Source organism: Chamaea fasciata, unplaced genomic scaffold, assembly GCF_029207755.1.
Source record: "Chamaea fasciata isolate MVZ Bird 193981 ecotype frontalis unplaced genomic scaffold, bChaFas1.0.hap1 SCAF_2, whole genome shotgun sequence".
NCBI lineage: Eukaryota > Metazoa > Chordata > Aves > Passeriformes > Sylviidae > Chamaea > Chamaea fasciata.
The window spans coordinates 103366650-103390706 of NW_027094087.1; the positions used below are offsets into that span (position 1 = coordinate 103366650).

Below are 24057 nucleotides of genomic sequence, written 5' to 3' on the forward strand. Positions count from 1 at the left end.
GAACAATTTGTAGTAAGGGATCAGTTTCTCGTTATACAATTCATGCCTTTTTTAGATGGCTGTAGACTTACTCAGTGCTTCAATTTGTTGTTTTCAGTGGAAGGAACTCTTGCAGTAGGCAGTTTTTAAATGAAGTGAGACATATAAAACGTGTCAGGCATGCTTGACAGGAAAAAATAAACTTTTTTTAATGTCAGATCAGTTTATATTCATGATCCAGCTCAGAGGCTGTTTTTACTTTAAGCTTTTGTACCATCTTCTCTGGGAGTTACACAGCGTGTAGTAAATAATGCCTGCTGTGTGTTGTCTAAGAGCAGCAGCCATTTAAAAATCGTGTCACAGCAATCCCAAAGTCCTCTTGCATCTTGGTGACTTGCTTAATTTTGTATTTCTTTGGCCCAAGCTACTCCCCTCATGTGTCTCCTAGTTCAAAGGCAGCAGGCACATCGCTGTGCTTCTGCCAGTGTGCAGCTGGAGCCAGCATTTGAACATTGTAAAAGATTCCCCTTGTGATCCACCACTGTGGATTCTTTTCCTGAAATTAATAAATGTGTCAGTACCTGCAATACACTGATTTAAAAGATCATTTTCAGAAGAAAGCTTCAGTTCTGCCCGTATTCTAGGTCACATGTTGACTGTTTTGGTGTTTGGAAGCTTTCGGAGGAGTTTCATTAATGTGTTGTGGAAGCTGGCAGTCCTGGCAGACTGTGGGTGTGCAAGGCTGCCCCATAGCACCTCCCCTGCCTGATCCAGTTGGCTCTTCTCCCTCTGGTCAATAAATCTCTTTGTAGACATGGAATGGTTGATATGGGGTCCTTGGGGTGGTGGAGGTCCAACACGCAAGGCATGGTCAGGTTTGCGCTGAGGTAAAGGAACCTGGCTCTCTGTGTGCCAGGTGTGAGTCACAGCTGTGTGGTAGTTTCTGTCTGTTGTTGCACTAAAGGTTAAGATTTCCCCCCAGGGAAACAATTCTTCCTTCTTGGTTTTCAGATCCAGGTGTCCCTGCAGTGAATGGGCGTGTGTGGTCAATGTGATGCAGCACATGGAAACTGCCTGCTAAAACTGCTGGGTCCTGCGTGTTGTACTGGACAAGGCTGCCACTTACCACCTGTTTCACAAATAGCCATTTGTGATGGGTGAAGAGACTCTAGTTAGGCTTTGTTCTGGTCTTTTGGAATGCATTTTGTCTTGTGGTTAGTGCTCAAATATGTCATGAATCTCAACTTTGGGTTCTTGGTAAACAGTTGGGTGAAACATGCAAGAAGGTATCTTGGGTGCAAGATATCTCTGTGGGTGCAATTTCATTCGGGTCAGAATGGCTGGAGCCAGTTCTGCTGATGACATGGTACCACCACCACTCATTGCATAATGGCTGGGTTTTAATTAGCTCCTGTGTGGTTCAGCTCTACATTCTTAATGACAAATTGATTTGACTTTCCAAAGTGGAAACTTAAAGGTGTCAGAATAGAGGTGGTTGACCTCATAGCATTATTTTTTCTTCTGTTTCTTCAAGAGATACAAACTGTGAGCTTGTGTGTTGTCTGACAGTTCTTCATGTTCTCCCTGTGGCAGTGATACAGGTTTGTGCTGTGGGGTCATTTGAAGAAAAGGTTCTCTTGAGGAGGAAAAAGGAAATTAAAACAAACCACCCAAGATTTGTGATGCTTTTTGAATTCTATTTAATTTGGAACCTGCTATTCTGGGGCAATTTTGTTAGTTCTTACACAGGATAGGGCTTTATGCAGTTTTGTTCACATGTGAACAATATGAGTATTTAAAATGTTAGGTTGGTTCTTTTCTGGAATAAATGCACTCATTTGTGAGAGGCCTTTTAGATAACCAAGGGGGGATAAGCGGAACAAATGAAAATTTCCCCCAAGGGATAGTTTCCCATTTTGTTTTGGCATTTGGCTTTTAATGACGTACCATAGAAGTGTAAGCTTAGGACACTGGTAAAAATGAAGCTCATTAACTTTTAAAGTGATGATATAAACTATCTCAAGTATGGCCAAGTAGCAAAGTAACTGGATCCCCACTGGTTAATGTGTTAGGATTGAAATGAAAAAGCTGGAGCCCAGTATGGTGTGTAGAACATTAAAATAACATCCCCTGTTGGTAATCAGAGCTGGTGACTTGTAAAGAGCAGGTTATAATTAATCTGCTCTTACTGAGCAGATGATGCCTTTGCAGTTCACAGTCACTTTATTTTATGGAAAACCAGTGTTTGTAGAGAAATATGATTAGAGAGTCACAGGAATACAGTAAAAAAATACCACAAAATGTGCTGAAGAGGACATAATTTATTCTATCAAAGCTGTTTCTAGAATTTGAAATGTGTGTGAGACTTGCTGTGCACATGCAGCCTGGTTGGTGCCACCAAGGAGGATTTTCCCTTTGAGCGTTCCTGCTGTCATGTGCTTAGGCACAGGAATAATTGTTTTGAGATAATGGAACGTTTTTGTCTTGATTAATCCTGTTAAACATTTAAAAAATTAAATTGTGTTTGTGTGAAAGGCAGAACTGCCTCACCTGGCTCAGAACTTACAGTTCCCCTATCCGCTGTTGAAGCACGGATTGATGCTGTTGGAGAGAGTGTCTGAAAGGGAATGGGAGGTACCAGGTGGGAAAGAACTGTTTGAACTGACCATGAATAACTGCTGGGGCAGGGTAGTTCAGGTCTCCTGTCTGAGGAACTGGCTGTAACATGGGAGCCTGCTGCATTCCACAGGGAGATCTGGCAAACACTTGTCCTGGGAAGAACCTCAGATTTTGCTGGAGTCTCAGTCCCACACTTCCCAATTAGCACAGTGAAAGTGCATGTCCAAGGCTTTCCGTTATTTTTATTTCAGTCTGTATCTGTCTCCTCTTCCCTCAGGCAGAGCTATGAAGCAGTGGCCTTGATTTCCATTTGGATTAGAAATGTTAATGTTGCCCTTCCTTCCACCAGGAAAGGGCCTTCCCTTTGCAAAGAAAAGGGCAGAAAATACCAGTGTGCATGTGCTTGCGGGACACGTGTTGTGTTTTGAGAGGAAAGCAATCTCTTGTCAAAATCCAATCAGGAGTTCTTAAGATGGTTTGATACTTGAAAGGATCTCCATGCAAGAGGCAGAGCCCTGGCTCCATTTTCTGCCTCATTTTCAGCTGTTTTGTGAGAAGGTTGGGGAGTTATGTGCTATGACACAGGAGACTTTCCATGGTTTGGTATCCTTTACAAGAAAATTTACTGTGGCATCAAACCCTTCCTTCCTGCTGAGCTGACAGGCCTGGTGTTGGTTCAGGGGCTGCCTTGTTCCTGAGGGGTTTGCCATGAACCAAAACAAGGGTCCCCTCTGGGCTGCACTGCACACTAAGCTCACTCCCAGGAACGTTCCTTATGGATCTCCCAAGTGGTACCAAGGCTCTGCTGAAAACAGACCCAAATCCATCTCAGGTGATACAGGTAACCTTGTATTATCTGGGAGTATTTTGGTGTGGACTCTGTGCCATTAAATAGTTTCTCTCCTATGCTCAATGACTTTGAAATTTGCTTATTCTGCAATTAAAAATATCTTGGCTAGGAAGTCCTGAGCCTCCATTCGCTTCTCCCTGTCTGAGGCAGGACTGTTGAATATCTTTAGAGCTGCTGCAAGTACTGACTTCTTGCAGAAAGGACAAGTGGGAAAGAGCAAAGCAGGAATATTGGTACACCAGACCGACTTGGTTCAAGGAAGAGTCAAGTCCAAAAGCCAGTGTCAGGATTTGTCCCTGTGGCTCATGTTTGCTGCTGCAGTTTTCCACGTGGCACAGCCATAAATCATCTTGGCACCCACAAGAGCAACTCTCTGCTGGGGATGGTTTTCAGCAGTGGAACCAGAACAGCTGCAAAGGCACCGTTTCTTTCTTCCACTTTGAAGAATTAAAATAGTGGCTCCTGATCCCACTGTGCTGGGGACAGGGTAAAGAAGGTATCAGACTTGCTGATGTCTAATGCTGCACCTTTCCAGCTGGGACAGCACTTCACCACCTTCACCCATTTTTCTGGCTGCAAGGTAAAGGCAAGGAGACGTGATTCTGTTTGTGCAGAGAGCAGCAGAACTCAAGCAGCAGCATTTTGGGCATGCTGACAGAGCTGCTCTTGTGGCTTTGTGGGGGCATAAAAAGCCCTGGGCTACCAGGGATGGGGATGACAGGCACTGTGCCGTCAGTGGGATTTTCTCTGCAGGTTGTGTTCATGTGTCCAAAGATGCAGTAAAATGAAGGGGAGAGGCAGCTGTGTCTGTCATACACTTTATTGTTCATGTGGAGTTTGGCTGATAAATAGGACTAAATTAAAGCAACACTTGTGAAAAGGAAAATCCAACCATGACTCAGAAGTGCAAAATTGCCTTCCACATGTCCAGACACCATGAGATTCTGGTTTGCTGGAGACAGCACGTGAACGTACCAGCAGGGCAAAGGCTTCAGCTTAGTGATATGCTAAATGCAAACAAGACACCTGGTACAGAATATGGCTTTGTTGCTGGGTAGCCACCTATGACCCTGAGAAACAGCTTCTGTTAAGAACAGGTCACTGGTGAGTTTTCCTCTAGTTCCCATTTACAAGTCGTGGTGCTGTCTCCACTCAAACCACTGAGCAAGGGCTGCTGAAAAGTAAGTGCTAGGAAAATAAAATGAACAAAAAAACCCCAGTAAAAGCCAAGAAGAAGGAATCCTTGCCCACCTCCATTGCATTTGGACATGGCTCATCTATCAACAGCACCAGTAGAAGCAGGCAGTTCCTGTGGTGGCGGAGTGGTTTGTGATGGGAAGACTTAAGACTTGCAAAGGATCAGAAAAACTAACAAGTGCATCCCAGGTATGAAATTACAGTCACAGGTTGCCTAAGGCTGAGAAAGGTCTCAATTGCATCGTCCCGTGGGACGCACAGCTGGCGGCAGCTGGAGTAGCTGCAGCTTTACACATTCCACCCTATTTCCTGCTCACCTGTTTTTGCAGCTCTGTGAAGGAACTAGCTTGACTCCAGAGAACAAAGTGCACGAGATGCTGCGTACTTGGTCTTGTGGGAGTCTGAGAAGTGTCTGGCAAAATGTTCCCAAAGAAAAATCAGTTACCTCATGGTGGAGGAGGGATGAAAGCACTAGGGAGTGAGCAGAATGTAGAGCTTATTTGGTGCCTGGTACCAAGGTCTGTAATTTACTGGCCCAGAAGAGTATCTGGAAAGGAGTCTACCTACCAGCCAGGTCACCCAGGTAGGTTAGGACAGCAGCTGTGGGGGTGCTGCTGCCAGCAAGCACAACCACCCCACATGCTATGGCATCTTGGTCCCTCCGTTTATTCCCAAGAGCGACGTGGAGCCATCCCTACCCCAGCACTGTCTGTGCAGGGAACCAGCAGGTGCTGCCCACAGCAGCCAGTGTGTCCTGCTGGGTTTACAATTCCAGGCAGCAGTGGCACAGGAGAGATTCTGCAGCTGCAGCCCCCTTCCTGGGCTGCCTGAGGCTGTGCCCAGCAGGCTGCCTATGAGACAGGGGCAGTAGCAGCCTTGACCTGCTGGCCTGGCACTGAGGCTGCTGCTGGGCTGGAGAGCCTCAAATGTGCCTGTGTGCAGAGGCAGCTGTGCCAGGCAAGCTTGGGTGCAAAATGGTGTCAGTGGCACAGCCCCACCACAGCGCTGGGGCTTTCCTGCAGCTGTGGGGCAGAGCAGCCCCAGGGCTCAGGAATCCTGCCAGCTCCTGCAGCCACCTCCAGCAGGTGCCAGCTGAGGGACTGAACATGGAACCAGATGTCAGGCTGGACTGGCTTTGCCAACTAGGAAGATCAGCACTGAGGGGACAGCTTCACCTGTGCTACCCTCTGTTTCTGCTTGGGGCTGTACACATGTCATGGATGGAGAAAGAAAATAGCTGTGCCTAATCCTGTTTAAATAATTTCCTTTGTTTTTTTCCATTTTTTTTCCCCTCCATATTTGTGTAGAGGAAATGCCATGGGATCCTCTGCAGGGGCAGTGTGTCTGTGAACACATCTTGTTTAGAGTTTGATAAGAAGTTTGTTTAACTGGCTGAGAACCATGTGACAACAGCACTGTTTGCTTGTCATTTGCTGATACATAGCTGGGAGCAGCAGGTTATCCTAGGAGGCCGCATCCCAAGGCCTTGGGATATTTTTATAATTTACCAGTAAAAACCATCAGCATCTTCAAACTGTCTCATTTCCTACATCACACATTCCAGCTAGGGCTGTCTTTTCATTTACTTTCTTGCCTGTCTTTTCATTTACTTTCTTGCCTTCAAAGTGCAAAGCCAGGGAGCAAACCAGAAGTGATTAGGCAGCTGTTCAGGCACTAGAAACATGGAGAGTGATTTGATAAAGCAAGAAGCCCGACTCTTCACATATGCCCCACACAGAGGCTTGGTCAACAAACAGCACTGAATATGTTCAATGGATTTCCACCAACTTGCCTGGAGAGCTCTTCATTTCAGTGCACTTTCAGATTTGGGCTATGGGGCAGATGTTATTCAAAAGGAAAATCCAACTTTATTCCCCGTTTCTCAATATATTTGCTGCAGCAATGCCATTCCTTCATGTGCCAGAAGAGCTCAAGGTCAGCAGGGTCCAACTGCATCTTCTCTCTGCAGGCTGAAGCCAGCACTTCCTGTGTGCTGGGTCCGGATCAGGAGCCAGCTGAGCTCCTCCTGCCAGCCCCCTTCGGTGCAGAGCTCCCAGGGGCCTGGCCTGGAGCAGCAGCTGGAAAGCAGCGAGACAGGGGCAGGAACTTGCACATGGGTGTGTTTTTCTGTCAGTCCCCCGGGCTGTGCCTGGCAAATGCTGCTGGCTGGGCCTCCGGCACCGTGAGGGAATGGGGATGGGATAAGCTCTTCCTGAGATCTCCCTTGCTGTGCTCCAGTTCATTTTTGACATCTTCCAGAGCACGATCTCTGCTGTCAGCGATACCCCTGGTGTTCCTCACGCTTCTCCCCATCCAGTGGTTGAGTTCATAGCTTGTTCTTCTGTCTCATGGTTAAAAAAATAGGTATTTTATTTCTCATCCTCATCTCCCTCGCTCATGCTGCTGAGGGAGGCAGAGGCAGCTTTTGGAGAAGAGGGAGGGGAGGTCTTATTGATGACCCAGGGTGGAGATGGAGAACGGGATGGAGAGCGGCCTCGTGTAGGACTGCTGTTGGGGCTCTGCCGGGGAGAAAAAGCCTGGAGCATTCGGCCACTTCGTTCCTGGAACATCTGCTTCTGCAAAAGCAAAGTGAAAAGATGTTCTTTGAGTAGGGCACAGAGGGCAAGGCTGTGGGCAGGCAGGGGCTGCACTGTGCCTCTCACTGGGGAGTGAGCAGGCAGCCAGAGCCCTGGGGCATGGCTGGTTTGCCCTCGCTGTGCTCATGATAACCTGGTCCTTGCATGCAAGTTTTTACTTCAGCTGGGCCACCCCAAGTGTGAGAACACCGTGTGTACCAGCCTGAGCCACACATGGGGGACTCCCTTCATCGTTTTTGTACGTGTTGGGCACACTCTTGCCTCCAAAGGTCAGTTTTCTGCCTGAACACCCAACATTCCTAGTTCCCACAACCCTTCTAGACTGTTGGGAAGGACCACCCCTCTCCTCCTGAGCTTCCTGGCTTTCCCAGCCTTTACTCCTCTGTCCCTTCTCAAGGGAGACAGCCTGGTGCCTGCTAAATACTGGCAGCCACTTCCCCAGCTCCCTGGAGCAGGCAAGACCCAAATCCATAAACTGAGGGTGGGAATGTAAGAATTCAGGTGTCTGTTGAAAAGAGAAAACACTTGCAGGCTCTGTGTTCTGCTTGGAGCTTTATTGTCACTTTTGCTTTGTAAAGATGAGTGCAGGCCTGCCAGAGCTGGTGGGGGGAAAGAGACACCTCTGCAGCCAAGCAATTTGCTACACCAAGGCAAGTGCCTCTACTCATTAGCAGCAATGTGGCCTTGCGTCACGCTGGTTATGGAAGACGTGGAAGGTGCTGTGCAGCTGCTGCAGGCTTCACATGGAAAAGGCCAAATCCGAGTACCCTGCTGCTCCTCTTGGGGGTGGGGAGCAAGTCTCAATCTTGGCTGGAGAACTGGCAGTTGTGTCACAGGTGATGCTCGGCTGAAAGGAAGATCCAGCCCCAAAACAGTTAAGTTACCACTCAGGTCTATGAGAGGAAAATACTTGTGCAGAATGTAAGGGTTTGCCTGTCTGGCCATCTGCAAACTTCATCTCAGCCAAGTTTCCATCTTGTTCCTATTCCCCTTCCCTCTGCAGTGACTCTGCTCTGTGCTGACACAGAGTATCTGGCTGCCCATCTTGCTCTCTCTCCTTCTCTTGGAAGCTCAGTATTCCCTGCCAGCAGAGAGGCAGATGTTGGTTTCCCCCTCAGGTTTCTGGGTGTTTGCTAAATCCCAGGGCTTAAAAATCAAGCACAAATACTGAATTTAGCTGTTCCTTTGTGAGATCACTCTCCTAATTTACATCTTCATCACATTTGCCTCTATTGACTTAGTTTTAGAGCCTGGATGTTGCCACAGTGCAGAACGGCAGAACAGTTCTTGCCTGGAGCTACACTTAGCAAGGCTCTCGTGCATAAAACCCCATGTGTGTAACCTACCCCTGCACTACTGCTAGGTCCAGATTAGTCAACGCTTCCTAAAATATCAATAGTTAGCAGATGGTGGTTGCTCCTGATAGAGGGTGCCAGGAAGCATTTGGATGGGGGAGGATTTCTGCACCTGAGAGCTGCAAGGATGTCACCAGGGCTGGCAAAGCCCCAGAGCGTGTTTGCAATTCAGTGGTAGGGGTGCAAAATTTCTCTTTAGATCACAGAAATGTGAGGTACTGTTGGCTTGTTTGACCCTCTCACTGAAGATAATCCCCAACAAAAAATGCCCCATGTTTGATATGAAATATCTTTTTCCTGGCCAGTCAAAAAACTTTGACTTCCTTCTGTCACTTCAGACAACTCAGTGGCACAGTGGTGCTTTGTGGTGATGTGGTAGCAGTGCTGGAGGACATCCAGGTGCCCCAGCCTGCACCATCCCCTGTGGCAGCGAGTACTTGACTGTGCCTTAGTCACAGAGGCCAGGGATGGAAAGGGGAATCCCACCTTCCTGCTAAGTCCCTGAGCCAGGCTGTAGGACTCCTGCTTCTCAGGCCTTCAGTGAAGAGTTTGTTACTTGAATGAACTGATGCAGTCACACCTGCAGCAGGGCAAGTGCCCAGCCCTTCTGCAATGCCTCCTGCCTTTAGTGCTGGACCCACCAGGCTGCTGGCTAAAACCACAGCTCTGCAGGAGGAGGAGGTGTCATTCACTGCCTCACAACACCTCTTTCTCTCCAGCTGTGCCCTAGCAGGGTCAGTAAGCCATGCCCTTTGCAGGCAAGGAGCTCTTTGGGCCATTGGGTGCTGAAGTAGAACAAAAAGTGTTAATGGCTTCCTTGGAGTGTTGGAGGGTTAGACAAGGCTGGATGCACCGTGATCCTTTACCAGAGGTAGGGAAATAATTTCAAAGCCTTGACTCAAGCAAGTTCAGGTACACCCAACCAGTTTAGGGTTTGTTTTTTGCAAACTCACTATTGGGAAAAAATATTTTGCCTTTTTCTGAATTTTACTGCGTGCATGTTGGTACCCCTTTGCTTTACAAAGCAAGTGCCAGCTGGGTGTTAAAGAAGGCTTCTGCTTTTGATCTGCTGATTGTTCCAAGGCCATTTTAGGTCCAGGCCAGTGACAGGTGGTGTGGCCTAAACACTATCCCCAGGTTCCAGCTGCAACCTGTCTTACCTGAGCCCCTGCTGATGTCTGAGATGATGCAGCTGCTTGGGAGGCAACCTTCCCCAAGTGCCCGTGTGTGCTGAGCAGGGGAAGCCAGCCCCTTGAAGGGACACCTCATCTGAAGGGACATTTCTGAGAGACACTGGCACAGAAACCCTGCCCTGTGATCTGTGCTTTCTCTCCACTGACCTCACTTGTAGGTGCCGGCTTGTACATGTCTGAGGGGAGCTGGAATGGACACCTGCACCCTGGAGTGGTGTTTCTGCCATCAGGCCCTGCATGCCAGTCTGTGTGATGGTCCTGTTTCACATCACAGAAAAGTTTAATGCCACACTAATCATTGTTTCTGACCTCTCTGTGACTCTCTTGCAGAAAACATATGTGCAGGGCATTGCACAGGTGGGCAAAACTGCCAATGAATTATAGACATCTAGACATTTGAAAACTGACATTTTGACCTCCTTCACAAACAGGCATTTTTTGTGTGTTACATGGCCCTTACTTTTAGAAAATTGATGCTAGCATAAAGTATATTATAATAATTATTTGTGAAATAATAATAGCATATTAATGGCATGCAAATTACTGATCTAGGAATCCAGCATGCCCATAACGATTCCTGTACTTTTAATGTCAACATTAAAAGCAACTTCTAACTAACAGTGATAAGGCAAATTAACATTAATAACAGTTCTGACACTAATAGTAAGTTATCATTATTTTAAAAGTCTTTCCTGTTGCCAAGGCTCAAACTGATTTTAAAAAAGCTACACCACCTCTCAGCTTGCTGTCACTGATGCTTTTCCTACAACACTGTGAAGGGATTTCACTCCTCTTGTTCTAGCAAAGGTCCCTGTGATTGCACCAGACTTCCTACACTGTAGGCAAACACTTATTTAGGAAATGAGTTTCTAGATTTTAAAAGACCTTTGCAGAGCACCTTTTCCTTACTTGAACTAGTAAAATGTTTTATCAGCAAAGGTTTTTAAAAATGCCATTAGTGTGCAGTGTTGAGTGGGTAGAGGCAGGAAATAGGATCAATACTTTTGAATTCTTTTCCTCTCTCTGCACAGCTAAACTCAGCTCACCTCCTGTGGATTTCATGTGTTCTGTTAGCATCAGCTTTAGTTATTCAGCACATATGGCCAAAGGACCATTGCACATGGGGAACACACACCAAGCTCTATGGGCAACAACTCACAGAGAAAGCTTCATGTAGATGTGGACAATGCAGGTAAACCTGGGCATTTCATCAGAAGAGTTACCTTTCTTGCCCTCGCCCAGGAAGATGGCAGTGTCAATGAACAAACTGTTAAATAAGCTGTTCATGTGCCTGGGGCCTCTGTTGTTCAGTGGTCACTGCCTTTGCATGGACAGAAGAAGCTGTAAAATGACACAGTCTCTGTTCTGAAGCCTTCACAACCTAATTTTAGGTTTTTCTCAACTGAGTGGTAATAAACATGGCAAGTCAATGCAAAGATGAGAACTCCAGTAAGAGGCACACACTGCATGACTTGGTAGCACTGAGTTGTGAGACAGCACTGATGTGAGCTACTTAATTCACAAAAGCTCTGTGACTCTTCCTATGTGTTTACAAACAAAATATCTGCTGAGTTCCTTCCAACAGAAGGTGCCTTTTTCTCTCAGAGCTTACAACCACAGCAGCGTGTCTGAGATGGTGCCTGCACTGGAGGGACTGGGCTTTCATCCCAACACAGATAAATTCTACGTTCAATTTAAGCTTTGTTACTGGTTTCAATGCAGCAAAGCAAAGTCATACAAGCAAACAAAGCTTCTTGAGGTTTGGCAAGCTATGAGAACTGACAGATGGGGGCCAGGACTCTTTTGGGGCTCTGAAGTATCACCAACTTACCACTCAGTGCATGAGTTTGGTTTGAGCAGGTTTCTCTCCAGAAAGATGCTGTTGCAGATTCTGAACTGCCTTTCCAAGGCACTTGGAAACCTCTAGCAAATGGCTCTGTGAAGCCAGCACATACCAAGGAGAGCTTTGCAAGTGCTTCAGTCCCACCTGAGCCTTCCCTGCTGTCAGTAGGATGAGCCTGAACTTGACACGTAAAATCATTACTTAGAACTTTATATCAAAAGTTTATGAAGTTAGAAAATTATAATCTTCTACTGCTGAATATAGACCATGATGAGAACTACTGAAAACCTTTTCAATGGTCCTGCTTTTCCTCACTACCTCCAGTGTATATCCCTGATGTTGGAGTGGTTGCATTTAATGCTAACAGGGCCAATAGACTGGACTGGCCTGTTTGCCTGTGTGGTGCTGTGATGCAGCTCTGATGAATGCAGTATTATGTTCAGCATCACACCTTCACAAAATACAGGTATTATCCCAAACAAGCAACAACCACAAGCAGCAAATCCTTCTGTTGCAGTACTGGTATGCATTAATGGCTTCAGCAGCCAGGTTTGCCATTATCCTGCTGTGCTGGCTTTCAAGACAATGACTGCAGCAATAGTGTCTGCTCTTGACCTGTGTTAGAGAGGAGAAATAAAAACACTCAGACTTCCTGAGATGGCAGAATACCTACCCAAGCTCCATCAGGTCCAAACAGCTCTAAAAAGTTGCCAATAAATTCCCTGGACTTTTCTTCCCATTTCTGAATGAGGTCATGGCTCTTCTCTTCCACCTTGTAAACAAATTCTTTTGACTTTTCCTCCACATTCTTGACTTTTTCTTTCATTTTGTCCACTTGGTTTTGAAAGCGATATTTTTTCTCCTGTTTTAGAAATGTGGTCAAAGATTAATTAAAAAACTTGGAAATAAATAGGCACAGACAGTTGAGAAGAAGTATAAAAAACTGCATTAATGCATTCCAATACATATGGCCTTGATTAGCTATTCCCATGTTATTTTTATAAATGCAAGTTTAACATTTGTGGGATGAAGTGCAGAAGGTACATATTGAAAAGACTTCTTGTGTCATTACTGTGTTTAATCCACAACATGAATCTTTTTGTATTTTCAAACTGAATGCACTTTGAAATTGATAGGAGTCTTGTGAAGGATAGGAGTGAGAAATTAACAGCTCAAACTTAACAGTAGGCAAAAGGCAAATCTCCCTATGTTTCCTACCAAATGCTGCTGACTTGCCAGCCTGGATATTAACTTGGACCAAAATGTGTCTTTGGGTGGATTTCTGCAGAGCAGAAGGAAAACTCTCATGAGTTCTGAGCCTGGCTAATACAGGAGCTTCTGGCTGCAACACAGATGTGTGTAGGCCAGTGGCTTGTGGCCAGCAAACTTCACAGAAAAGAGAGCAACTCCTAATTGCTAAATCTCACAGAGAGAGAGAGGGAGAGAGAAAGAGAGAAGATAATACCAGGGAGCTCCTGGCAAAAGCTTCTGACATACTTCAGGATTAAAGAGCTTTTGTCCTGAAATGCTTGCATGCTCCACAAATTTTTGGTACAGGTGAATAAGCAAGACTGTGCTTTTCGAAGGTGTGGTGGTCTGTGTAGAAGCACAGATCGGTACTGGCTTTTAATTTACTGTTAATTCCATTTAATGGCTACTTGAATTTACTTATAAAATAAGTACTGAAGTGGGGTTAAGTCTAGCTCACAAATCACTAAAAGAACTTGTCTTTGCAAGCCACAAGCACAAACAACATCACCAAGATCCAAAGAAACCCAACTCCCTCTGTACCTATGAAGGGTGATCAGCCCTGTAATGAGGAAATCAGTGATCTTCTGCAAACAAGACCACTGCTCTTGTGAAATCCTGGGAATTTAATTTTGAGACAAACAGTCTCTGGTGCAAATCAGTATTTCTGCATTTAAATTACTGTAAGCTAAACCATCAGATGTCAGGAGGTTCTTCAGGAGACATCAGTGTCTGAGATGGGGGCAAGCATAACTTATGCAACAGTATCTTAACCTCACAGCTGTTAAAGCATAAATTTGAGAATCTCCAAGCCATCCAGCATGCCTTATTTTAATGGATATTTGAAATAGTGATCCTTCTGAGTGGAGTACTTACAAGCAGGATTTTTTAAAGGTGTAGAAGACTTCAAAAGAAAGCACAGTGAAATAAATATTTATGCCCTGTGATCTGGGGTTTATCTGCCAGACTTCAAAATGAGGAAGAGATAAACTCTAATGAAATGACACAATTCAGTCCTTCACAAGGGGGTTTCCAAGCTCCAGGGAGGGAGGTGAGAAGTTCTATTGTGAGCAATGTCAGTCACAGCAGAGATTTCAGTTTTGTGGGTTATCTTGAGGTCTTAAGTCAAGACATGAAACAGAAAACGAAGGAAGGTGAAGTCTAATTTCCGTAAAGTGTTTATTTCTCATTGGAGGGGCAGGTCTGTATGTGGAAGATTAATAATCTGACCTATCCTTTCACATGACTCTCTTGCCATTGTGGCTTCTGAGTTCTACAGCATCATCATTTATGTACCAGCTTCTGAGCTGACTTCCTTGTCTTTTGAAAACCATTTTAGCTTTCCCTATTAATCTCACTGCTCTGTGATTGGCTTTGTTAGTGGTTTTTTTGTTTTCGTTTTTTGTGGGGTTTTTTTTGTTTGTTTGTTTTTTTGTTGTTTTGTTTTAATCCTATCACATTGGATGTCAAAATCCATGCTCTCTGGGCTGCCTTCTTGGAATAGGAATATAGAAAGAAATCATGTGTTGGGTGAATGGTTGAGCAGCCTCTGGTGGGAGGGTGGGCTCCTACCTAGTGTGTCATTGTCACTGACAGCTAAAAGAGTAGCAGCAGCTTTGTTAAAAGCGTAAGATGGAAACAAAGCAGCTAATTAATAGAAGCAATTAAAACTACCCTCAGCTTACCAGTTTCTTTTACATTAAGTTCTTTACAGCTATTTTAAAAGCAGCAGGAGGAAGATATAATTTCTTAACCTTTACTTTACATTCAGGATGCTAGGAGAGTGTGTTTGAGGAGCAAACGCAGATGAGTGCACTCACATTGATGAAACTGACATTCAGCTCTTTGGCAGTGTATCCCCGCTGGAGGTTGCGCCGGGCGTACACGTCGTAGTCCCGGACGATCCGTGTGATGATATCCGAGGTGGAGATACCTTCGGTTCTCTGCGTAGGTACAAACATTCCTGAGCAAAGTGGGAAAAGAAAGCCTGCTTGATAAAGCTTGGCAGGATCAGGCACTGTGGCAGATAGCTGAGGATGAGCACAAAAATGCCTGACAAAGGTAAGAGGCTTGCAATTCTGCCTTATTCCTCATTCTCTGCTATTGTTTCTGTGTGAGTTTGGGGAAGTCAAGGTTGCTATACTACTTGTTATTTTCTCAAGTCTTTAGAAAGACTAAAAATTGCCCCCTGTACAGTGTCAGCTGTGATGTGGAAGGTATTAGACTAGCAGGGGCTCCTGAGCCAGGAAGGCCAAGCTTCACAGCTGTGGCCAATTCAATCAGCAGTTCTTTCCATAAGCACAGCCCTTATTTCGTGTTATATAAAGGAGCAGGGACGTTTGCTGCTCTCCTTTATTTCCACTCCTGTGTTGTACCATCTGACAGTCTCCGTTCTGCTGAGTAGAAGAGACTAGCTTTGGCCTTGACAAAGCCAGGAAAAAGATGCATTACAGTAACTGGAAAACACCCTGGAGGTGCCAGTGTTTTGTAACAGGAAGATGAAGGGTAATGGTAGTGTTTCATGTCCATCCAGCCGTGCCAGTGGCTGCGTAACCATCCTCCCTGCTCTGACAAATCAGTCCCCAAAAAACTGGCCATTTATCAATACTGCTTGTATTTTCCTCAACACAATTGAGATATATGTGGCTTTTCAATTACTCCTCACCAAGGCTGGAGCACCTGAACTGTTAATGCAATTCACAGATGCAAAAGTAACAGAGTGCAAGCACATTTTGGTTTAGTAGTTATTTAGGGCTACAAAAAAATTACTACTCTCACTTATATGTAATTGCAACATGAAGCTGTTGATGAAAGTGAGAGAAAATGGTTTGAGAAAAGAAAGTAGTGCTTTGTCTTAAAAAAAAGTGTTATAGCTCCTGGCAAATAATCTTCAGACATTCACTTAAAGTAAGCAGGCATTGGTACCTAATTTTACAGGGTTGGAAAAAGACTCAGAGAAGGAATCAAGAAGCTTACCAGCCTCTTGTGACTAAATACTATGTGATATTTTTTCTTTCTGATCTCTAATTAATACTCCTCTAAAAAAATAGATTACTTTAATCATGAGCAGACATGTTTCCCTGATCACTGCTTTTCAGGCTTGCAGCAGTCACTCAGGAAACTATTTTTGGAAGCAGTGAAACCCACTTTAAGCCAGAAACCTTTATAGATAGGAGTTACAAGAACACATGGACAAAATCCAAACCACACCTTTGTTAAGCTGAAAGTGGAATGGTAGGTAGACATGACCCTTAGACACTGACTTTCCTTTCATCTGCTTCATGTGTTGGACTGATCCATGTTTTCCAAGCTAATTGTTCCCAGATGTGCCCAGTTTTAGTCAGTGCACTGTTACCCAGCTCACCATTGCCCATACACCTTCCCATCCACTGAAGGTAGTGGGGAATTGGGAGCCTGTGAGAATCTACCCAAGGAGCTCCCTGGTTCCCATCTGCTTTTCTGCTCTCCAACAACCTGATGTGGGAAAATGGGAGTACTGGAACTATGGAAAAATGTGCAAATGCATCAACAGCACTGGTCTATTTAAAACAAAACCCCTAGGAGAAAGGGGAAATTCATTATTGTAATAATGCTGCTCTGGAGCATTAGGGACTATTACAGCACTAGATCTCAAAACTCATCACAAATAAGTTAACATTATTCCCAGTTTATATGTAGAAAATTCAGCCATACAAGACTCAGGATGCTTTCTCTGGTATCTGGTGGTGACAGACACAACGGACCACAAGTCCGTGGAGCTGCGAGTCCGTACTCTCTTCTGCAAAGTTTGAGTTTCTCATCATGTGTGCACTGTGCCTGTGTCAAACCACAGCAGAGAAGGGTGTGCCAGCTTTGGGCCCTCTCACACCAAGTCTGGTCATGATCCAGTGACACCAAGAGCTCCTGTCGTGTTGTCCTGCGCATTCAGCACCTTACAGAAGAAAAGCAGAACAGCTGCCTGCCCAATACGTGTGCAGTATGTCCCTTGGTGACCCATTCTTACCAGAGGGGCCTTTTTTCACTGTCTACTGAAGGAAGCTGGCGTTGGCTCTGAAACTATAGAACAGTCATTCCCAGAGGAGGGTTGTGAGTCTGATACCACAGGGAGGTTCACAAGTGGAAAAAGATCAAGAACTGCAGCTATAAAAAGCTTATTCCTTCAGCTCAGGTCAACACCTGGTCTATAGCTGTCGTATAGTTTGAGAAGGTCACTTTTCATGGCACATTATCATCAAGCAGATTGCTCTGGAATTTTTTCAAGCCTCCAATATAAATGTCTATGCAGAACAGAGAGGCTGGATTTGCCAGGGCTCAAAGCAGCACCTCCAGGGAGCAGCAGAAGAAGGATGCCATTTGTTCCTCCTCCTTGCTCGGTTCACCGTGTTAGGACAGCTACTACTGGCAATGAGTGGCTCAACCTTATTTCCTCAAATTTAATTCATCTTCCTTGAACTGAAGAGAGACAAACTCCTAATGAGTTCAGCATCTTCCTGTACAATGTAATATGGTAGTCAACCAAATTGTTAAAACTGTCATGGCAAATTAATTACTCTGATACTGATTTAAACCCTCTGCCAATGTAATGAAAAGAACCCTCAGTGCAAGTGGATCCTAACGACTCCTGAAGGTCACCTGTGCTTGCCCATATTCAAGACTGGGATGTATCAAGGAGATATCAGTTTGTGGTTATCAAAAACTGACTAAAGTTGGCTGGGCTGATGTGGGAACTGAACTCATTTTCATCCATTCAAAAGTCTTAGTCAAGCACTATAAAATTGTTTTAAAAATGCAGATGGGACTATTTTGTGCTAGATCTGAATGGTTTCCTTGGGGTTATGGCAGGAATTCAGCCAAGGAAGTCCTCTGAGGTTTTCTTTCTGCTCAAGTCAGCAGTACCTACCATTAGGGTGTAATACAATGTGATATCATCTCTACTGCTTCTCTCCCAGCAGTTGTGGTTAAAAGGCAGGAAAAGAATTTCAGCTGAGGCTGAAAAGAAAGGTGCTAAAAATGTGAAGTTGCCCTTACCTGCCTCCTTTATGTGTTTGTATACGTCGTCCGATCCAGCGGAAGAGTACGGGATGTCATCATGCGCTACAAAGTCAATCTGTCAGTGAACAGAAGAATCACATCCCACCATCACCAAATTTTGGTTCACTGGGGGATTGTTACAGAGAGTTCTCTCTTTTCTTATTTCAGCTAACTTGGTTTTGACATTCTCATCCTAAAGCCATCACCTAGTGTATTGTACTAGATTTGGGCCTGCAACTGCTGTGTTGTATGATCAATTATGAAAAAACAGAAATGTCTCCAAAAGCACTGCTACTGCCACATCACTCTGACTGGCTCAGTGTGATATGGAGTACAAAACCCAAGGCACAGGCTCCTGCTTTTATTCCTACTGCAAAAGCAAGTGGTGAAGCCTTGGCTTTTAAAAACATGGAGGATAATTGATTTTGGGTCCTTAGGGCCGTGCATATATACACGTATACCTAGTACTGTCATGCTGTCATTTTGTCAGCCAGTGATGTAGACAACTAAAATACATCTTACTTAATTATGCTTTTGTTAACATTCATATGTGTTGCAAAGCAATCAGTAGCATGTAAAACACTCCATCCTGCCTTTCAGAGGGCACGTGGTATTTTTACATATTGCACCTGTTGCCATTAATAAGAAACACACCTTTAATTCAGGACTTCAGTCACCAGGTGACAACTTTCCTGGTTTACCATCTCCTTTTCTGAAAGTCAATTTATCAGTAATTTTTTTCAGTGTTATTTTACCCTTCAAAAATCCCAGTAGAGAAATCATCTCAGCATATTGAGAAAAAAAAAGGCAAAATAAACATAATGCTTTCTTACAGAGATGGAGGTAAGGAATGCTATGTACCTAATTTCAGATGAATTAACTGAATTCAATAATTTGTTCCACCTAACAGAATTTCAGACTTGCTCATTCTCAACTGTCAGTCTGTAAAGGGGAAGGGAGAGATCAAGGGAGAAATGTACCTTATGTTTTTCAAGGAACTCAGGTGTCAGTGTCCAGGGTGCATCTCTGATGACCTCATCCACATAACGACAGTGTCTGAGGGCTTCATATCGCTCAGTTTCACTCATCACAGTGAAGCCTTTGAATTTATGAGTTAAATCATCACTGCAAACTAAAATATAGAAATATGAGCAAAATGGCTCCACATTCAGTAAAATTAGCATGACCAGGAGTTGATTATTCCTAGATAAATCCATTAAGCACTTAATGATTAGCTTAGCAATTTTTGGGGTGTTCCAGGGCATCTAAGAGTTCTGCTTGGAGCAGATACAACTGTGTAATAATGAGAGAACCTTCTCTTTCTGGAGATGCAGCCAGAGGCCAAGTAGGATATTGTAAGACACCTCAGGGGATATCCTTTACATGCTAGGGTAAACCAATCCCACTTTTAAGTGGGGATTTCATGGGCTGTGATATTTCAGGGGTGATAGCCAATGCTTTAAAACCAATCAAAGAACACAGTGTGGACAATCACAGCATGCTCCCTAACTTCAGGTTATCACAAAATGGTCGAGGCAGGAAAACCACTCGACATCACCTCCTCCCAGCAGAGTCAACTGCAAGTTGCTCAGGGCCATGTCCAGTTGGGTTTCCAAAGATGGAGACCCTTCAGCCTCTCTGGGCCTCCACTTCCTGCTTTTTATTTTTATGTAAACAACACTCTAAAAGGTGAATTTGCCAACGAAGCTCAAAATCACAGTGGGACAGTTTCTCATCAAATAAACCCTGACGGAAAACAAGTTTTAGAAAACTTTATAGGAATCTGTCTCCGAGCTCAGCTTTGAGTTCAGCAGGTTTTACGGAAAGAGAAGCAAGGCTTGTGCCACGTTCAAATGGAATGTGGCTGAAGAAAGCCCTAAGGAAAGCACTGGGAGAAGCCACATGCTCTAGTGAAATGTGCAGAGTCAAAGGTCCAGAAATCCTCACCTTTAACTCTGGAGGTACCAATACTTTGTCACATTGCTTTTAAAATGAGGGGCAGAAACACCCACATTACCAGAGGACTGTAAAAGTTTGCCATTATCTTTCTACCCACGTAACATTGTGTAAAAAACAGTGACCTTCTCCACAACCACCTCTGTCCAACATTACAGCTACAACAGTCATCTGACACCTCACACAGAATAATGTGATACCCACTTATAGCTGAGTTGCCAGTGGTTGTCCTTCACCACAGGTCAAACCTGTGCCTTTGGATCTTTGTCTGTAAATGTACTTGACAAATGATAAATGCAACATTACCAGTGCCGCAGTGAAGTGTGAGAGCAGCCCTACAGCTGCTGCTTCTTTCTAATTTGAAAACATCAACCTATCAGGCAAGGTGCTGGCAAAGATGCAGTCTTTTTTGAGATCTGAAATGGATGTTCTTGCTGTGATGGTCATTAAGGACTTTCAAAGTAAGAAAAATGTAGGAAGGCTTAGATAGCCCTGAAGCTTGTGCAAAATTCAAAGCCAGGTAATAACATACATATGAATTTCAGCAAGCAAAATGCTACTCTGTCCTATTATGACAGTTTTGATGCCTGCTGACAAGAAATTTAATGGTGATCAAAGCATTTTCAGGAGAAAGATCCCTTCAGAGACTGTATTTGTATTTATTTACAGCCTTTATGACATCTTTAGGCTACCCTCTCCCGAAAGAAAAGGTCTACCAAAATTATTGGAAAACAGTAATTTTTGCTTGAATTCTGAAGAAAGGTTTGATTTTATTTTCTGATTACTATTTGTTCACGTACAATGCAGACACAATACCTTCCTTTGTACTTCTTTTGAATCTGTCATCCTGCTCTAATGACTGATTTGGGAAGGTATAAATGTCCATTTAAAAGAAGAAAATTTAGGTCCAAATAACTGTCTTCACAAGAAGAAATAGAAGGGGTTGGTTGTGATGCCCACAAGGAAATACAACACTGGTGCTTTTGCAGCACAAATTGTATGTGGTGTGGGAAGGTGTCCATTTTTTAAACATGCTAACACACAGTGCCTTGCCGGGAGAAGGTGCTGATGAGTGCTGGCTGCTTTGTCCTTCATGCCAAAAATAAGGCAAAGTGAAGCTATGCCATGAATTTCAAAGGAGCCAGGCTTTTGCCCCAAAGCTCCTTTCCTTATCTGGGGCAAACCCTAATCCTTTAAAAACAACAATAAAACATACATAACTTGCGTTCTTTTTAAGCTCACAGTCTTGTATTTCCACGTGCTTCTTCTGCAAGGCGTCTGGCTCAGCAGGAAACCAGAGAATCCTTAATGTTTCCTTCCTAACAAAGGGACTTGGCCTTTACCTTACAGGAAGCTCCACAGGAATTGCCACATATCATAAACTTGAGGAAAACTAAAAAACGTTTAGTTTTTATTTTATTTTATTTTATTTAAAATTTTTAAGGAGATTTTGTTTTTCCTCTGCGTTGGGTCTTTCTCCCCCCTCCCCCTCAAATATTTGGGACAAATATGCAAAATAATGCACCTTATAGTACCTGAAGGTTGCACTCATGTTCACTGTAAAGCATTTGAGCAGATGAATGAAGGTTGCTGTGAAATGTTTCTGCGAGGAATATCTCAACCCTGGAGGTGCAAGGAAAATGGAACCAAACTGCACATTTATGAGGCTTCATGAGAGCAGGGCTTGCACAGCCAACTAGGCAGGAAAGAGCCACCCTCCAGTGACTCCTCTGGCACAGGCCAACTGCTGAACAGCTGTTAGCCAGGCATACAGCAAGAAAAGAAGATATTCATAGCAAAAAAAAGAAAAAAATTAAGAAAGTAACCTGCCTGGGGATACCTGTGAACTGAAATTACATTCCACTCATGACCTACATTTGTGTCTTCAATGACAATGGGCCAGACTTAGCTTCTGTGATGATGCTGAAGGCTGGGTCTGGACCTGGCAGGCAGAGGTCACGGTCTGTGCCTGGCTAGCAAAGGGACCAATGAGCCAGAAATAAATAATGGTTGTTCTCATTCACTCATTTCCATCTTTGACCAATTTCGAGTAAATAACTGAAAAAGCTAAATTATTCATATGGAGCTATTTTAAGCTCAGGGCCATGCAGGCACCTGCTTTAACTAGAATGGGAATTGTGCCTGTGCTGCTGAGGGCAGAATTTGACTTTTAGTTTAATTGATGCAATTGTAAGATGTAATTCAAGGCAAATCACCTACAGAAAACCCCTGAGTGAAAGTAGCATTCAAGTCATAGTGTATAAACAGCTGGGGGTGGGAGCACAGCAATAACTGGCTGATAGTGAAGCAAAAATCCAGTGCAATAAATAACTCTGATCTTACCTCCTACTAATAAGTAGCTATTTGGGAATAGAGTTTTGGCTTGCATAAGAGCTCTAGCATGGCCGGCATGGAAGAGGTCAAAAATTCCATCTGCATACACTCTGACAGGTCTGTCAACTGTGGAGAAAGAAACACAACAGTGATTTTTCAGATCCCAAACAAGTTGCACTTAATTTTACTGGATGGCATTTTGTTCCCAGATCAGATGATTGCACAGATTTACCCCAGTTCTGATATTCAAAAGCACCACAGGTGAACCTGCAGTTTTTGATACTGCACATTACTCACTCTTTCTACTTTCTGCTGGTTTCCCTCAGATTTACCCTATTTGTTATAATCCATCATGCCCATATTTTAATTTAGCAAAAATGTCATCTTCCTGCCTCATTCAGAGTTCCACCATATGTCTTGTTCTTTTCTCTCTCCCTCTCTAATCAGATATGCCTTATGGATTTTTTCCCATCATCTCCCTTTCCTCCCCTCTTGACTTGACTTTTTCCACTGCTTACTGCTATAAAAATCTATTGCTTTCCTTTTCTGTGTAAACCTTTTACTTCACTTTTTCCAGACTTTCCCCAAGCTCTTCTCTCTAATGAGCCTGTAACTTCTTTTTCTCATGCTATCACCCTTATAACTCTTTCTGTACAGCACCTTCAGCAGCGGCCTCCAGATTGAAAAAGGGCTTGCCTTCTCAAATGATATGCTTTGCCACCTCCAAGCCAAAGCACAGGGGAGATGAAAGCAACAGAGCTCAAACCTCCATGGACTGTGTTTCAGTGACAGCAGAGAGATGCCTCTGCAGTCAGGACATCTAGGGGTCCATGGGAGAACACTGTACCTTGCACAGCTGACTGGAAAGCTGCAGCTTGCTCCTATAGTGTGTATATACTTTAAAAGCTAATTTTAAATAAGTAGAATAAGTAAACAGAAACTTTTAAAAAATAACCTCTTAAAATACGGGAGGCCTGAAGGATGCTTTTGGGACTTCATGTGAAATCATCCTGCTTCCCCAGTCCAATCACAGATGCCCAGATAAAGAAACTGGCAAGTAACCTTTAAGGCCTCTGAAGGTCTGATGTGGTCAACAAGAACATCACTGAAACAAGAGTGTTCCAGAATACAGAGGCAGCATGAGATGAGAATCCAGAAAGTACCTACTACATAACATAATTTTCAGGCTGGCTGAAGTGGGCTGGCAAGCCTTCCTTCCAGCCAACATCCACAAAAACATCAAACTCTAACTTGAAATGTTTTCTCTTGCTGTTTCTCCAATAGAACCATAATGGTTCTGTAGCTGCTGGTTTCTTCTCCATTACATGATAGCACCAGACATTAGGCTTTTGCTTTTGAGTAGAAGGCACAAATAGCATTAATTGAAGTTTGTATGGAAGAAGCAGTGCTTTGGGAGTGCCCAGGATCCTGTGGATGTGGCTCTCTCCACATACCTGGTGTTCCCCGGCGGGCCTGTGCAATGGTTAACTTCTCATGGGGGGCCTGGCACTGACAGCTTGTTTCATCTGCAAACGGAGCAGGGGCCGTCAGAGTCTGGAAGAGGAAAAAGCACAAAGAAAGTAAATTTATCTTCACCACCAGGCAGTTACAGAAGAACCATTTAATTGTGGAAGAATGCTGTAGCCAGACTTCATGCTGGTTTGTTCTCTGGGGATTTTTGCTTTTTGGTCACATAATTCACACAAGGGAGAATGGTGAGGAAAATAAACCTTTTAAAATGTGTCATGTAACTGAATTTTTTGTCTCTGTTAGAGAAGCTTGGTTATCTTTGAGGTGGGTGAAGGCACACAATTTTTCTGTTTGCAGAACAAAGTCAGGTTGGATGGTTGTGAGC

At 44.1% G+C, this 24057-nt stretch overlaps 1 protein-coding gene across 3 annotated transcripts in view; it reads right to left on the bottom strand.

Moving 5' to 3' along the window:
• Positions 1-4252: 4252 nt before the first annotated feature.
• PCYT1B (phosphate cytidylyltransferase 1B, choline) overlaps positions 4253-24057 on the bottom strand; it is a 41334-nt gene continuing 21529 nt past the window's right edge. For 2 of the 3 annotated variants that reach the window (XM_066176963.1, XM_066176962.1), the window contains exons 2-8: positions 23657-23756; positions 22212-22328; positions 18893-19044; positions 17910-17988; positions 14702-14844; positions 12307-12495; positions 4253-7221 (exon numbers count right to left, since the gene is read on the bottom strand). In XM_066176963.1, coding sequence (XP_066033060.1) covers positions 7015-7221; positions 12307-12495; positions 14702-14844; positions 17910-17988; positions 18893-19044; positions 22212-22328; positions 23657-23756 — 987 coding nt within the window. In that variant the 3' untranslated portion in view covers positions 4253-7014. Of the gene's footprint in view, positions 7222-7766; positions 8090-12306; positions 12496-14701; positions 14845-17909; positions 17989-18892; positions 19045-22211; positions 22329-23656; positions 23757-24057 lie in introns of those variants that run through there. The other variant, XM_066176964.1, reaches the window with a different exon arrangement.